At 52.9% G+C, this 16,698-nt stretch overlaps 4 protein-coding genes across 4 annotated transcripts; 2 read left to right on the top strand and 2 right to left on the bottom strand.

Moving 5' to 3' along the window:
• Positions 1-43: 43 nt before the first annotated feature.
• On the bottom strand, positions 44-1,367 carry MONBRDRAFT_7903 (uncharacterized protein; the record flags this gene model as incomplete). The annotated part of the gene is made up of 2 exons (XM_001745429.1): positions 44-833; positions 1,135-1,367. 2 exons carry the CDS (start codon positions 1,365-1,367, stop codon positions 44-46), a joined length of 1,023 nt encoding a protein of 340 aa, XP_001745481.1.
• A 625-nt stretch (positions 1,368-1,992) lies between these two features.
• On the top strand, positions 1,993-4,799 carry MONBRDRAFT_25103 (uncharacterized protein; the record flags this gene model as incomplete). Its single annotated transcript, XM_001745571.1, has 11 exons — positions 1,993-2,126; positions 2,248-2,281; positions 2,397-2,537; positions 2,694-2,836; positions 2,947-3,122; positions 3,222-3,313; positions 3,393-3,563; positions 3,675-3,815; positions 4,116-4,224; positions 4,272-4,435; positions 4,524-4,799. 11 exons carry the CDS (start codon positions 1,993-1,995, stop codon positions 4,797-4,799), a joined length of 1,581 nt encoding a protein of 526 aa, XP_001745623.1.
• Positions 4,800-5,349: 550 nt separating this feature from the next.
• MONBRDRAFT_7901 (uncharacterized protein) lies at positions 5,350-6,973 on the bottom strand (the record flags this gene model as incomplete). Its single annotated transcript, XM_001745428.1, has 8 exons — positions 5,350-5,439; positions 5,665-5,927; positions 6,032-6,059; positions 6,174-6,329; positions 6,402-6,452; positions 6,542-6,631; positions 6,744-6,827; positions 6,926-6,973. The coding sequence occupies 8 exons, from the start codon at positions 6,971-6,973 to the stop codon at positions 5,350-5,352; spliced, it is 810 nt and encodes a 269-aa protein (XP_001745480.1).
• A 1,823-nt stretch (positions 6,974-8,796) lies between these two features.
• On the top strand, positions 8,797-16,125 carry MONBRDRAFT_7900 (uncharacterized protein; the record flags this gene model as incomplete). The annotated part of the gene is made up of 16 exons (XM_001745570.1): positions 8,797-8,970; positions 9,073-9,190; positions 9,408-9,426; positions 9,838-10,048; positions 10,179-10,299; positions 10,455-10,579; positions 11,147-11,325; positions 12,397-12,517; positions 12,634-12,885; positions 12,996-13,070; positions 13,167-13,250; positions 13,833-13,883; positions 13,972-14,112; positions 14,225-14,365; positions 15,172-15,318; positions 15,730-16,125. The coding sequence occupies 16 exons, from the start codon at positions 8,797-8,799 to the stop codon at positions 16,123-16,125; spliced, it is 2,355 nt and encodes a 784-aa protein (XP_001745622.1).
• Between the last annotated feature and the right edge of the window lie 573 nt (positions 16,126-16,698).

Genomic DNA, 16,698 nt, shown 5'->3' with positions numbered 1-16,698 from the left:
AATTTCAATTTATAATCAAAATCAGGTGCATGAGGCCTCTCCGTCAAGCCGAGTCAGGGCGCTGGTCCCAGCGACGCGGGCGCTTAGAGGGCGGGTTGGACCTGCTGGCGTCAGTGGATGCAGTTGCTGGCTTGACTTCGGCAGCAGCAGCAGCTGTGGTTTCTCCTGAAGCTGGGGTTGTTGTCGTCGTCTCTTTCGTCTCTTCGGGGGCGTCCTTCAAATGAAGTTTGAGCGTCACATAGAAATTATACAAGCGATGCTTCATGTTGAGAAACTGCATCCAGGGATTGCGGCTTTGCTTTGACCGCATGACAATCTCCATTTGGGGTGGATTATTCAGTAGGAACTTTGTGGTTCGCTCAATGACTTCGAGCTGGCGTTGGGTGTGAGGCCGAGCTGGTGCTGCTAAATGAGCCACACACTCCGGCAAAGCCAGGTCCTCAGGTGGCGCGGCCAGATCCAAGTCCTCTACTTTGGACGGTTCCTCAGCTGGTGTGCTCGAATCCTTTGCAAGCGAAGCAGTGTTGGCATCGGCTTGTCGCAGCTGTTCGGGTGGCGCAATGGCGGCACCCACACCATTGCCAGCTTGCGGGCGCGTGCTGGGTCGGCCCTGCAAATCAATGCGCGTTTGGCGGCTCTGACCTCGAACACCCTGTGACCGATTGCGGGCGTTTCCAGATGCATCGCGATTGGTATCATGATGTCGCTTGTGCAAGGTTGGCTGTTCTGCAATCATAAAGGCCAACCGTTGGTTGGGAGATGCCTTGCGTTGCGCATCTGTTTGAGTTGTGTTCGAGATGAAGCACAATAGTCGCGAGTCACATGAGTTGGGCCTGGGACATCATATTTGAAAAGAGTGCAAGACAAAAGTTGGCCGTGCCGTGTCTCCAGCGGTGTGTAAATAGCACGAAAAGCTACCAACCTTCATACAGAGGTGTAGATAAGAATACATTCTCGATGGGCAGGTCACGGTAGCGCTCGACAAAACACATAAACTCTTCACGAATCTGATCGCGAGTAAATGACGCAGGTGCAAAGCTAAAACAGGCCTCATAAGCGGACGGAGGGAAAACACCAAAAGGCAAACAAGCAAGCTCGTGTCCGGTCTGAAGAGATTGCTGATCGACTACGCACCGCTTTTGCTTGCGAATCACCTGGTAGTCGTCCACCAACAGCCGTGCATCATATCGGTCCAAAGTGACATCGTCTCTGTCAAGCCATCCTATCAGGCTATGTCCCTCGTTGATGCTCTGCACAACACGCGGGGTTGCCTCAAACAGCGTACTGCCATATCCAAACACCAACAGCTCGTCCTCCTCCCCTCCCGTGCTCGCCGGGCCATGCCCTGACGTTCGAGGTACCATCATCGGCTGCTCATGTGTGAAACCGCGCGCAAATGAGAAAGCGGGGAGAGCGAGCGAGGGGCCGATCCTCGTAAGCGATAGAGTGACAATATACACACTTTATGTCCTCAAAGTGTAATGAAGTTCACATTTATCCTTCACGATCAGCCAAGTGCGGACAGGTCCCGGTGTGCGAGAGAGAGTGTGTGTGTGTCAAGGGATCGATCGATGGTGCCACCGGAACGCTGCGCAGAGGGGGCGTACACCGAGACCAACATCAACGGCCAGGCATGGTACTTAAGCCTTGGTTGAGCGTGATTTTATTGCTGTTGTGTGGAAGCCTCAAAGGTGCGGGCGCCACCAGCTATGATGAACTGGCCCAGCAGATTATTGTGCACGCCCAGCAATCGGCACGGCTGCACAACACCGGTGATCATGAAGCTGCTGCTGGAGCTGCCCGTGTAAGGAAAGACGCAATGCACGCCTGCCATTGTCTCCCAATCAATTTTTCCAGCAGCAAAGGTCTCAGGGCAGACTTCTCACAACTGCTACTCCTGTATTCGTTCTTCTGATCTGAGTGCAGCAAGCAGAGGCCGCATATGCTCAAGCGGTGCAGCTCGCGCCTGACGAGCTCCAAGCACATGCCAACATGGCCGTGTTCCTAACAAATACACAACAGTGTGTCACACTCGTACCCCCTGTGCCTCAAAGCTCTGTATACCCCTTGTGCCTCACAGCTCTGTATATCCCGAAGCGAACTGAGCCTCACGCCGAGTGCGACACGTAGGTTCGATGAGGCCATCGTCGTCTGGGAGCGGGCCCTCCAGCTCTTGGGCCCGCAAGACGTACAACAGCGTCAAATGCTGCAACACCGCCTGCTTGACGCACGGTACGGAAAGGTCAGCGTGGAACGTGACCGCGTCTACGACCAGGGCAAAGTAAGACAGTCTCTCGTGCCTCCACACCCCAAACGCTCGACGCCCCCCTCGGCTGTGTAGGCTCTCCACGAGCATTCAAACGTCATGGGTGGAATGCTTTTGCCCTTTTTGACAGGGCAACATTTCAGCTGCCGTCTCCCTTGTCGATCAGCAACTTGCGTTGCGCTTCTCCCCAATGCTGCTACGTGAAAAGGCCACGATGCTGCTCATGCTGGGTGGAGAGCATGAATCCGAGGCCCATGCCTTGCTGCGCCAGGTCTGACTTGAACCCACTTGGTGCCCCTCATTCTGCCGATCGCGCAGCTGTGCGATCAACTCTTGAGAAGCCCATCACCCAATGCTTGGGTGCACCAGACTAACGGTGCCCCTTGTCCTTGTGTTCGCCACACGTTGGCGAGGCTCTGACCTGCAGGAACAACAACACTTTCTGCGCGACTGGCAAGCTGCGCGCCAGGTTTTGGGCCGGCACTGCAGCAAGGCCTCCCTCATCCATGCGGACAGCCCCCTTGCAGCCAGCACCGTGACCCAACTCGATACAATTCATCAGCCTGAAAGGTGCGCGGCTTGCAGCTTTTTTTGTCCCTTTCTTCCGCTTGAATGCTCGTATATTCGGCTTCCTGTCGTTCATCACGCACGGTGGCCATGCTTTGGACCGGGCACCATAGCTATGCCGTGCAGTTGACGCGCATCACACACGATGGCAACGTGGTGGAAGAGCACAGTGCTTTTTCTTCAACGCGCGTTACCCTTGTTACTGCGCCTGAAGTCTACGTGGCGGGACCGGATGGCCAGCTAAGCCAGGAAACGCACGGTCGCTGCGTGCTTTGGGAAGCAAATACGGGTAAGTTCGCTGCCCTCACGCCAACTTGCGATCAAATGTCCGTTCCAAACGCCCCCCATTGATCAAAATTGGTGGGTGTTGCTGGCCTGGTGCGTGCAGGCTACTTTCAAGATTTGGGAAGCAACTTGCAGCTCGTTATGGCCGAGCAGGCACCACCGGATTTTGACTGGAGCCGAATCGAGTCGGAACGGGTTGGTGCACACACTGGTGTTGCAATTGTATGCAGATGCTATCACACCTCTCATGCGCCTCTGCTACTGGCGCTTGTAGGCACCATGGCTTGATTACTACAGAGGCGCGCGGCCCGCCCATGGAAAAAACCCGCACCAGCTGCGCCGAAAGGCGACTGCTTCGTCAGCTCTGTCAACTGCCTCGCGTTCTTTTTATCACTTTCTGACAGATGTCGTGCCACGCGTGCTTGCGTTGCGCCACTATCACCCGGTATGCCCACCGTCAAAGATCATCTTCGAATTACACGCCGACAAGCGCTCAGCCAGCGCTGCGCTCACCCCATGTGCTACAACCCGGCTTTGAACACGCCGGTTGGGGCAGGATGCAGCCGTGATTGTTCCTGCTGACCCTAAAGGCGAGACCGGCTTCATCTCCGAGGCCTTGGCGCTCCTGAAACTCAAGGCGGGGAAGGACACCGTGCGCTACAACACGGTTAAAGCTCCACCAGACGCAGTGCTGAAGGTGCGTCGCTTTTTTTCAAACCCCGCCCACTTGAATTTGTGCATCCTTTGCTGGAACTGGCAGTGTTTACATCATGTTGTGTGGCTATTCTATGCTTCTGGCGGGGAATAGATTTCTGAACTGTACTTTTTGGACTGGCAGCCAGCGCTCCTGACACCTGACTCTACGGATATCCATCATGCCCTCACCCCGCGGTACGGCACCGCTCTAGCCCTGACTCTCATTCCTCGAAAAAAAAAAAAAAGGCTTCTCGCGACTGCCCCTTCACTTGTTATCGTCGTATCGTGTGCGCCTGCATAGGCCTCTTTTACGAGCAGCGCGAACTTCTTTCTGGCAAGCTGCGACGCTGGCCCAGAAGCTGCAGCAAACACCGCTGAGTCGCCCCCGGGTCGTGATTGCGTCTCGCGAGGTGAGGCTAGACTTGATGGGCTTCATATTTCGGGTCCAAATTTGCAGATTCTCACCCCATGTGCAACCAGAACGCCAAAATGCGTCAATTACGCGACGAGAGCCAGCTTTGGGCCAAGCTGGCCCAGCGGTACGGCCATGTTGATTTTGTAACCTACAAAAGCCGCGACTATACATTGACAGACACGATTGAATTGTTCAAGAGCGCCGAGGTGGGTGCGAGCGTTTGGCCACTCCGCCATCACACCTTTGAATCCCCACTCATAGACGGTTGTGTGGGCTCGAATGCGATGATCATAGATGGTGTTGGGTGTGCACGGTGGTGCCTTGGCCAATGTTCTATTCAGCCGACCAGGTGCCACGCTCGTTGAGCTGACCATCCCGCGCAACACGACCCGGCACTATGAGCACATGGCTGCGGCACTGGATCTGCAGTACGTGGCTGTGGACGTCCAACCTGATCAGCGTGGCGTGGGTGCACCCGAGGTGGTCCTGGGTGAGGCCAGTCGGAGAGCCCTCGAGCGCCTGCTAGACCAGCGCCTGGCACCTCCTGCACATGACCCAGCTGATCTGTAGCAAAGCGCACCAGAGATTGGAAGCGCATTGGGTTTTGGCAGCTTTGATGCCCATCGATGTCAGGCTGTGCCCATGGTACCAACAAGCAAGGTCACAATTGACGATAGAAATTGGTGATCCGATCCGAAACGGGTCGCTTACATGTTAAGAACTCAAACACAAATACAAGGCCGGTACACTGTACAAGAGGGACACAAACAATGGCTACATCATGCAGAGACAGAGAGAGAGAGAGAGAAAGATAAAGAAACGAGAAAATCTTGATTCGGCGGCGTGTGGCAAATCTTTGCACATGGATCATTGAATTGGTTTCTGAGAGCGTGTGTCTCTGTGTGTGCTTGTGCTGGAAAAGACATCTTGTGCGGAAGTGACAATTGACGCACAGTCAATTTTTGACGTCTATGAAGAGTTTGCTATGACAGGGGCAGCAGGTGAGCTGTTGGCCTGAATTCTCCAGCTTTGCTTTTTCTCCATGGCACACGCTGCTGCATAGAGCACAGCTTTGCGGCCGCGAGGGGTAAGTAGAATGTCGGCGGCTGGACAGCGACCACTACCAGCCCGAAGTCCAGTCAGTCGGGGTCCACTTTAAGAACTTGGGATCGATGCGAATGCGACGCTTTTTCATGGCCTTGTCATGCTCCTAGCGCAAAGGAAAAACAAGAGGATGTGGGAGGGGAAAAAAAATGAACCTCTGTAATCGAGGCCAAGACGACGCATGTCTTCAAGCCTGTGGCGCCAAAAACAAACCGTCAACATCTCCGGGGTCAACACCAAGCAATTCTTGCCCTGTGTCAAGTCAAAGAAGACGACCGGGCAGGAGAGAGGGGAGGATTGAGCAAATTGTCAGGAAACAGCTAGGCTTCACCAACGAGAGACGTCTGTCCAAGTAGCCTTGGAGGTTTACCTTGTAGTACTTGATCATGCTCAAATGCTGGAGCGTGGAAATAATGTCCTCCACTTTGATGCTGGTGCGATCAGCAATGTCATTAATGGAAATGTCCTCCTTGACATCTCGCAGCACTTCGACGATGGCCTGAGACCAGTATTTGCGGTAACTCAAAAGACCTAGATCAGAGAGTGGCTTCTCAGGCGAACCAGTCTTGTGCTCCTCCTGTGACAGCGCATAACCTGCCACCAAAAGCAATGCAGTGTCAACATGATGCTGGTGGGTCCACACCCTTCCTTCCCAGCACAAGTAGGGCAACGAGCAATGTCGGCTGAGGGGCTCGTACTAAATTCAATGAGGATGGTGCCGTAGCCCTACATAAGTGACAATTCACGACCAATAATGTACGACCAATCGGGAAGCAAGGTGAGACAAACGAATCGGCTTGGGGGCTCGTGGATGCGACGACGTTGGGCACGGATACAAACCATGCGCTGATATTGGGGCAGGGTCAGGATGCAGGCGACGTTGTATTCTTGTTCTGATTCCTTCTCCTTGGAGAAGTACCCCACGATGTGACTGCCCCGCTCATCCAGACTGCACATGACGTAGAACAGAAAGGGGTCTGTGTCGTATTGCAGCGTCTGCAAGTGGCATCAAAAAACCACAATCAGCCTCGACTTTATAAAACCAAAAAATGCTCAACACAAACACACCTTATGATCAAGAAAGAGCTTGGATAGGAGGCAGAGGTTCTGACAGTAGTCCTAAAACGCGTGAAGAACAGCGATGGCCGATTGAGCACGTGAGAGCGATGGGTACGGCTTGATCAGCAAGGATCCCATTTGGAACGTACGCGTTGTTTGCGGCCATCGAGCTCAAAGAATTGAATCCCGTCCTTACGGTAGATTTCAGTACCAGGCGGGTGACGCAGTTTGCACTTTGCCTGCAATGTCAACACAGAGTGCGTTAGGAGCCCTCGGCATGCCACTTATCAGAGAAAGAGAGTCCCAAAGCTTGAGCAAATGGCAGAGCAGAAGGGAAATGGGTGACCGGACCTTGTGACGTCGATACGTGGTCTCGCTGCGACTGAACTTGAGACAAGTTTCACAAATGTACATAATATCGACGGTAGTAAAGCACTGCGAGTTCAGGGAATGCGCACATGATCAAAAATGAGGCTGGTACGGTGGCTGCACAACTGGCCGCAAGGTGACTGGCCTGACCCCACAAAGCGTACCTCTGGGTAGGGGGAAAAGTACCACGGGGCAATGCGGTTGTTGCCCATCTCAATCATCTACTCGACATGAGCAAGGGCGAAGATCAAGCCTCGTGCGAGGGCGCGTCAAACTAGTCGAGCCGTTGGCACAAGGCGTACCTCGATGTTTTTCATACGAAGCACGACGTCATCGTGGCCGGGCTATACACGAGCCAATAGGCTTTGGATGAGCTCGCCAAGAAAAAGGAAGGGGGAGGGAGGGAGAGGGGTCCCACACTTGAATTTAGAGAGGCGCTGACAGACCGTGCGGAGACTGCCACGTTTATTGGAATCATCGCGTTTGCTCTCTTTGGTCTAACCGGCCAAAAAAGGAAGAGGAAAGGTAGAGCAATGAAGCGAGCAGAAAAAATGAGACCAGGTTAAAAAAATAGGGCCTCATTGCACAGGCGTCGAGAACGGAGCAGACATAAGGAGAGGCAAAAGGCGTACGGGGGGTTCGCCGCCTTTGGTTCCAGCGCCTTTATCTCCGCCGCTTTTCTTTTTTTTGGTGCGCTTGGAGGCGCCTTTTGGGGCTTTTCGCTCTTCCTTGGGCACCGGAGCGCTGATGGTATCAAAGTTGAGGCGGTCTTCCGTGACCCACTCGTCCAGCCGCTTGTTGACTAACAGTTGCGAGACAAATACCAACACGCATCCGATCAGAGATCAAATGGCAGGTCCCGGGACGAATAAACTGTTTGGGATGAATGGCCAAACGACAACCCACATTCTGAATAGTGGACATAGTATTTGCGGCCAGACTTGGTTTCCTTGTGAGCCAGGACCTCTGCTTCGTCTGTGCCGACCGAGTGTGCCACAATCACGTTAAAAGGGAGCGCTCGGTATCAATCAAGTCTGACCTCGATCGAGTGGCGAGCCATTGTGGCAAAGAGTTGTCACGTACGTATTGTGCCATCACGCATGGCAACACGCAGCCGGCATCCATCCACGGTTTCGACGTTGATATCCTTGAGGATCTTCATTTTGGCCTAAAAAGGTCCAAAAAAAGAAGAAGGAGATCAGCCCTTGGACCCAGGATGGAGAATTCAACAGTCGTAACAGCAGACTGATCAATCAGGCATCGAAAGAGCGATAATACGCACGCCCATCTCCAGGGGCCGTGGCCGCGGGGGATCCTTGCTGGCCTGCATTGTGAGCAGGTGGCTCGTCGGGCGCCAGCTCGTTCGTAAACTGTTACCACACACACACACACACACGCACACACGCTCTCTCTCTCTCTCTCTCTCTCTCTCTCTCTCAAAATCTCTCTCTCTCTCTCAAAATCTCTCTCTCTCTCTCTCTCTCTCAAAATCTCTCTCTCAAAATCTCTCTCTCTCTCTCTCTCTCTCTCTCTCTCTCAAAATCTCTCGCCTTTTTTTCATTTACATGTAGTATTTTACTTCTTGTTCTTCTTCTTTTGATGTAAGGATCTGTTGTCAGATAAAATTGGTCCTTGACGCCACCCACCCCTTTCTGCCTTTTGGGCAGTGTTTTTTCCCTTTTGAGCTGGGGGGCGCGGGGATCTGTTTGACCCTGCGTGCCTTTGAAGTCCTGGGAGCTGATGGATGCCTGTGCCTCGGAAGTAGCGAGCAGGGTGTTGTGTCGAATTGGGCCTGGATGTGGCATGCTGTTGCTCCTTGGTGGCTGTCAGTTCTGTGATTTTTCATGGTAGAGCGTGCTTGCGTGTTTCATGGCGCGCCCCGCTTCAGAGTCTGGCTTGAGGGTGTCCCGTCCGTCCAGCTGTCTGCGTCTGGTCCCGATTTTTGGCCTGCTCGTCGATGCGAATTCTGCGGGGGTAACGCAGGCGCGCACTCGCGTCTGATAGCAGGCTGGCCCCCGCGCTTCTACCAGCCCCAATGCTCTGCGGCGGCTCGCACCTCTTTCGGGTGCTCCTGGCCCTGCTCTTTTGCAGAGGTTTCGTGCAGGCAGCAACCTGGACGGCCAGCTCAGATCTTGTTCTCTGTTCAGACTCATCACCGCTGGGCCAGCTCAACTTGACACAGATCGATGAAGCCCCAACAAACGTGACGGTACGCTTCATCCTGGTCGGTGCTTCAAACATCTATGACTGGTGTAACATTCCAGCAGCAGCTGGCAGCAGCTGACCATTTCTCTTGGTCGCGCTCTCTTAGGTCGCCTGGGCAGGCATGCCGGCGACAGCCTCCGCCTTCTTAATCACTCCCTTTCCTGTTCTCTGCACCGATTTGGGTGCCACGCTCTTCAACCCAAGCCAAGCAGATATCAACACGGGTAAAATCGGCCGGCCTGTTTGCCTCACGCCATAGCTCTCCTATCGGTTGCCAGGGAATGTTGCGCTGTCCTCACACGCTTTATGGCTATCATAGGCTGTGCCACAGGCGATGCCAGCACGTGTCAATTTGGTGCACTCTCGGAACGGCAAGCTGCACTCGACCTCAGCGCCACCACGCTTGCCACCACCTTGACCGATGCCTTTCTTCCCCTCCAGGGCACCTCCCGCTTGCAGGGTGTGTATTCACTCGAAAGAGCTGCACGTCCTTCTTCTTCTTCTTCTTCTTGCCTCTTACCCCGTCTTCCCCCGTCCTTGCCACCCCCTCCCCTTTCACCTTGTTATTTCTCCTGGTCATCTTTCATGCAACTCCTGGCATACGGTCAGGCCGTGGCATGGCCGTAGTGGATGGATCTGGTGCCCTTCTCGCCGTTGGTGCTATTCTGCCAAACGGAACATGTACCTCTGGTCAAGTGCAGGTGGTCAACATGACGGCCACCGTGGCTCGCGAATGCCAGCGCCTCCGTCCATGCTCGTCTTACTCGGAATATGAGGTCTGTACAACTGGGTGCATCCCGTGTGCACTTGTAGTCTTTCCCACTTGATCCGTCCTTTCCAGTGACATGAGCCACTGCATATCTTACTTCAGACGTCACGTCTACCAGGTGGCTGCAGCCACGCCGACGTCGCAACCCCTGTGCCAGGACATGACTGCCCAAGACAATTTAATCATCACCGTCATTGGCCTCCGCAAGTATCAGCTCCTATCGATGGAACTCTCTCTGCGATCGGGCCTCGCCCAACTTCACAGTGTGAACGACACCGCCATACGCATCAGCCGCCGCGTTGAGGTCTACTCTGTAAGATCTTGCCACAATTGGACAAAGGGACCCATGTCACCCGCTCTTTCCCACAGCGGGTATCAACGTACCACCTTGCACGCCCTTTATTGATTCGCTGCGTATCATGCCGTGCCTTTGTCGTGCATAGGCCAACTTGGGCCAGTACCTCGTCAATATCACCTATGGCGTTGTTGATGAAATGGCATCGCCCTTGACAGCGCGCAACCGCACCATCCTGTTCTCTGAACTACAGGCCCAGTTTGAAAACAGTCAGTCTTTTCGTTTCTGGTTTTTTTTTTTTTTTTTTGTTGTTTTTTGTTTTTTGTTTTTGTTTTTTGTTTTTGCGCATATGCGCTGTTTTCGGCCACAGATTCACAGCCCCGTCGGCCGCCCGACTCATTGTTGGTCTTTCCTGTCGTCACAGCTACTTGCACCAACCCGGATCCTTGCCTCTGCTCCACCGATGGGACTTCCGGTGGCGTTGCGACAGGCGAGATTGGTTGTTTTACCTTTCAAAATGACTCGGTGTGCATCACCACGGGTGGACCGGTAAGTTTGCTGGCTGCCTCTGTCCCCTCTGCAATCAATGCTAGAGCACAGCACCAGCCTGAGCAGCTTGCTTTCCCTAACGTCTCGTCGTCTTGCAGACGTGTACCAGCGGAGCTGACGCCAATGCAGCAGATGCCACCCGCTTTCCCACCGCCGGACCCACATATATTCCATGTCCCACCTTCACACTTGGTACATTTTTTTCGCATTCCTCGTTGATGATGTCAAGTCTCAAGGCGGAGAAGGCATCGAGCTTGTTCTTGTACTTTTCTCATCAGCAGTATTGTCGATTGGGCCAACAGAAACTTGCTTGGACTTGATTTTAACAGTTCAGGTCTTCGACATTTTTCGGGCCCCCGATGACCCTTCGACCCATATTCAGATCCCCGAACCCCCGGATACGACAGACCTCAACGAGACTTCCATTTCCCTTGCGGAGCAAGGTTTCAAGGCAGGTTGATTCTAGGATACTCACGTCTGGATTCATTTGTCCTGGAAGCTCTCCATGTCCATATTGAGTCATCTTGCTCCAGTCTCAATGACATAACCTTGCTTTTTGGCTTCGAGCAGCGACTGGCGCTTGGTGCTGCCATGTGGCGTGACACCCTGCAGCCTGAAGCCCTGCCGTTTGCGTCGATCAATTACCAGATTCAAGTTCAACGCGAAACGGGCGAGTTTGACATGTCCCGTGCACAAGACGATGCCATCGACTGGGGCATGGGCTATATCGTCATGGTAGCTGTTAGGTACGTCAGACGGTTTCTTTCATTGTGTTCCCCCTCCCCCCTTTTTCCAACTGAAATTGCCTTGACTGACCATCAACCACGTTGCAGTCTACTCCTCTTTTTGGTCCTTCCCGTCTATATGTTGGTGGTTTGCTGCTGCCGTTGCTGCCGCTGCTGCCGTTGTTGCGCTTGTCTCTGCTGCAAGAATCGCTGTGGTGTCGGTTTTCCCCTACCCACTGCGGACCAACTCTTGGATGCTGAAGCCTACGAAGAAGATATCGTTTATGTTTCGCGGACTTCTTGCTTGGTAGGACATGGCCTGCCCATGCCTCTTCTCAAGTGTGAGGGGGCGGTGTGCATGTACGTGTCAGTCTTTCAAGCTCAATGGATATCCACGCAATGATGTTTGCAGATTTGGAACACATTTCTCGTGTGCATCTGTTTGGTGATGGTTGCATTTGCCAGCTTGATTATCTTTAGTGACACTCAAATGACAAATGTAGGTGTTTGTATCATGAGTGGCCATCGCAAACCTGGCTCGCCTTGGCCTTTTTTTTCTTTTTTCTTTTCCTTTTTTTTTTTTTTCTTCCGTGAATCTGTTTGCGAATCTCAGCGACCCTTGGCGTTCTGTTTCCCGTTGATTAGGGCGTGACTACGGTGCGCGATGCCACTTTGGAATCCATGGACAACTTGGTACTGTACTCTGACGAGACCATTGAACAAATGGCCAGCATTCCCTCGACAGTGTTTCCAGGTCAGGCTGGCTTGCATTCCTGCGCAGCCCAAGAGCTTTGGTCGCCATGAAACGCTCCCTGAACCTCACAGGCTGTGATTGCTGATGTTTAGTCGCGAAAGAGGCGTTGATCAAGATTTTAGACAACCTCAACGCCGACGCCTCGCTTGTGTTGCAAGATTTGACCCGCAGCGGCAAGGATAACATCCTCGACACGCTTCGCACCCTGGCGGAAGCCATCCTTGAAGCTTATCAGCTGTTCGTGTCTCTTTCGAGCCTACCCGCACCCACATTGCGTCCACTGCCTGTTGTGCGAACCTTTTCCGTCATGCTGACTTCGTTTCCGTGCATCGTTGCAGTGCGGTCGCCGTTCAAACAGGCACGCAGACGCTTTCTTGGCAGCTAGCCAATTACTCTGCGGATATTACAAGCCTCGATTCGAACTCTGACTCGACGCAAACAGATTGCGAGAACGCGGCGGTGAGGCAGATGCTCGCGTTTCAGAGAGCGACAATAACCTCGCAAGAAAGTATACATCTAGACGGTGTCGCGTCAACCTGCGACTCACGCCCGCTGTTGACCCTATATACCTCTAGGCACTGTTTGCCGGTGCTCAGCGAACGGACCTTGAGAGTGCGTGTGCCGATATTTTGACAGGCTACGCAGCAGCCGTATCATTACTGGACGTGAGCAGTCTTCCCAATGTCGATGCGTTGGTGACGGATTTGGGCGATGCAGCTGCGCAAGACCTGGCTACTGCAGCCAATGAAGGCGAGGCGCGCTTTGCAGAAATTCCAGAAATTGCTGATAATCGTACAGTCGACGCCATTGATAGTATCGAGCGTGAGGTACGCCACTGATTGCGATCGTTGAGAGCTTTGTCGGTGCTCTGCATTCCTCGACGGAACATTACTTCCAAGGGTCGCATTCACGGCCGTTTTTTCGCTGTCTCCTGTAGTTGGACACCATCCAGGCCGACTTGACCGAACAGATTGATGACTTGATTCGCCAATCAGACGATGCAATCTATAACGTGCGTTGTGCCGCTGATGCGTAAAACAGCCGCGCTGTGGATACGGCGACGTCGGCGCCCGCCGTTATGCTGGCTGATTCATTGTTCACATTATAGGAACTGGATGTTAATGGCACAAAGGATATGGTGCGAGACACTTTAGACCCAGAGGACGAACAGACAACTCTGGGCATGGCCACGGTACGACGCGCGAAATAGTCTTGCATCGCATGTCATTCTCGATGCGCGCCACGCTCAAGCTGAACGCCGTGCCTATGGCTCATTTTGTGTGTACATGTAGACCTATCGTTTTTATTTCTCCGTTGGTGTAGCTAGCATGTTCATCTTGTGTGCATGCCTCGCGCTGCTGGGCTCGCTCTGTGGCATGTGGACAGTACGCGACATTGACCACCCGGCCGAACGGTCTTGTTGGTGTGTACTTAACTATGCACGAATGAGCACGGCAAATTGTGCTCATAATGAGCTGGTTGTGCATGAATACGGCCACCCTGCCCTCACGCCCTTCTCTCTTACGCTGTGTTTTCATTTTCGAATTGGTAGCACAAATTCCGCTGGCCAGCTCCTTCTTGCCAGCATTGGCTTAGCAGCCATATTCGTGACGCTGCTCAATCTTGTTTTGGCAGTCCTGATCTTGGTGGCCATGTTGACCGGCAAAACCTGCGAAAGTGTTAACGATGATTCAATTATTGCACAGGTGGGCCAAGCCTCCATGTGCGTCATTGCTGTTGCCCGTTGCTAACGTTCTCCTTCTCCGTGCTGCAGGTGGTCGACAATCCTGCCAATTGGGACCTCAAGTATCCTTTGGCTGAAGCGGTTTGTCATCGCTTTGTGAGGAGGGGTGTTACGAATCACATTGCTTCACCTCACATGATCACCCTTGGGCCTGCATGGTACTGTGTAGCTTTTGGGCAACGGTCAGCTTGAGCTGACCGTTGCAGGTGTCTTAAATTCATGCCGCAACAATACGGCGATCTGGACTGCGTTGCTGTTGGATGAGAGCGATGGTTCCACCGTACCCAACATTACAGAGCTCACAGCCCTGGTACAGTTTGTTCATCGCGGCTTTGTTCGGTTTGCTGAAAGTGAGAATCCTTTACCATTCACTGGCTCACCCCCTTGACACCGTTGGCGCATGCCTTGTTTTTGGAAATCAGGATACTAAAGTCGACTTTGAAGCACAACTTGGAGCCATCCGGCTGGACGATGTGGACATTGTGACCAATGATACGCTCAATGAGTTGCGGGATATCCTTGGCCTGGATTTGCAAGAAAGAAATTTGACCGGCTTTGGTGTGGTATGTTTCGAAACCAGCATCCCGTCTGGCGTCGACTTGCAAAGTTACCTTGCCAAGACAATCGTTCACGCCACAATCAGGGGGGCGGGGGGCGACGTAGTTTGTTGTTAGTTTTGCTGATTGTTTCTCACGTTGTTTTGGTGTGCTCGCGTCTGTTTTTCTTTCGGTGTTGGTGACAGCCGCTCAACTTGCCCGTCTTGACGCCAGTCACGGGCGGCCTGAACTCGGCGCTCGTCAAGGTTCAAGCTTGGCTTGCAAATTATGGAAATGATCCCAATGTTGCTTCTGTGGAAACTCAGTTGCTCGTGAGTATCACCGATCGTATGGATTGAGCGTACGTTCTTGATGCTAGACGCTCACTAGCTGCTCAACGCCAGGCTTTGATTGCGGATGCTGGGGCCTTGGATGATCTGGCTAACGCCGCAACCAGTACTCAGCAAGTCATTGTAAGCAGTTGTTTCTTGCGGGGCGCATGAATTTGTTTTCAATTTGCGCAACGTTGCCTATTCGGATCATGGGGTGTTCGGGAGGGGCTTTTTGTTTTGCATCTAGGCAACTGCAAATGTGGGCTTGGTGTTTTCGTGTGCGTGCGGCCGTTTGTGTCTGGCACAGCTTACATGCGCACATCCACGCCTGCAGGTGGCCAACGCAACAACCTTGCAGACTACGCTCTCCAACTTGCCGAATGATATTGAAGCCTTTCTCGATGTCAGTCCTTCCAGGGTCTCGACATGAGCTTTTTTATAGTGTCATACTCGGGCTTCTTTTCATCACTTTGTTTGTCCTGCGTGTCTTTTGCTTTTCAGGGTGTCGCTACGTTTGATGCCGACTTTGACGAGCTGGCCGACACCTTGATTGACAAGGCTGCGGTTTTGGATGATATCCTTGACTTGGTCACTACGTACGCCGACCTTCTGACCACCGTCATTACGACGGAGATTGGTCCTTGCTCGGTAAGTTGATGGCCCCGTGCGGGAAGTGACTGGTAGCATCACAAACAACCACATCACTGCAAAGTGCACCTCATTTCATCATGGGTTGGGGCTGGATGGCGGAACTGTACAGCGTTTATCTTATAGCTACGACATTATGACTGAGGCCGTGTGTGAGACTGGTATGGAAGCAATTGATGCATGGTGGTTTGCCATGGCCATGTGCTCGTTCTGTGCCCTGTTGCTTATCCCCGTGGCTCTTCAGGTAAGCCCAGAGCCGGCCCGCAATTACATCAACGAGCTTCTCTATCGTGCACTGCCTCTCGCCTATGCCGCCTTATGCCTTTGCCATTGAAGCAATCAAAGGCATGCGTTCTGACCTTGTCTGCGGCCGCGACTGTGCTCATGTCTGAAACCGCGTCGGGTGACTAGGTGTCAACCTACTTTCGCCGATATGGTTACAAGCCCGTCTTGCAAAAAAATCGCAAACGCCGGTCGAAGCGAGCCAAATCAGCCAAGGCCGCCGAGCGCGAGGAGAAAGAGATTGCTTTGGCCCAGGAACTGACCCTGAAGCGCCAAAGCAAGTTTGAGACGCGCGCACGCCGAGGCGGGATGCGTGCAGCAGGTGTTGAGGCTCACGAGCTTGAGGAGCAACGTGCCCAGCCGGTCGAAGCCCTTTCCGACGCGACAGAGTCCATCTTCTTGGATGACTTTGATCAAGATGATCATCGCATGGGTAGCAACTGGAAGCGAGATGAACAACCACCACCTTATCCAGGCCGTGCATCGCGCTCTCCGCGAGCCTATCGTGAATCTGGTCGCTTTTAAGCAACAACACGCACAAGAGATGATTGCGTCGAGCTTGACTGTAGTGTTGGTGTATGTGTGGTGTATTTTATTTTATGTTTTTTTCCCTTGCGCCTTTGGTTTGTTCTGACTGCCCGTGATTGTGATGTGTCTCCCCGCTAGACGGCAGTGAGACATTTGCCCGTTGCTCGATACTGAGAGAACCCCGAAGCCCGAATTGACTGATCTTCATCTTTTACATGTGTTTTAACATCAAACACCAAAAACAGTTTTTTGACGAAGCGACAAAGCAGAGAAAGAAAGAAAGTGCGAAATCGCTCAATCTCTCGCTAAATCTCTCTCTCTAAATCTCTCTCTCTAAATCTCTCTCTCTAAATCTCTCTCTCTCACTTGTTCCGATCTGTGGTAGTTGTGCTTTTCTCTTTCTCAAACCGACCAAACCAATTCATTTCCGATCTATTCTCTCTCTCTCTCTCTCTCTCTCTCTCTCTCTCTCTCTCTCTCTCTCTCTCTCTCTCTCTCTCTCTCTCTCTCTCTCTCTCTCTCTCTCTCTCTCTCTCTCTCTCTCTCTCTCTCTCTCTCTCTCTCTCTCTC

The sequence above is a fragment of the Monosiga brevicollis genome, genomic scaffold, assembly GCF_000002865.3.
Source record: "Monosiga brevicollis MX1 MONBRscaffold_9 genomic scaffold, whole genome shotgun sequence".
Classification (NCBI taxonomy): Eukaryota; class Choanoflagellata; order Craspedida; family Salpingoecidae; genus Monosiga; species Monosiga brevicollis.
This window is presented reverse-complemented; position numbering and strand designations above follow the sequence as displayed.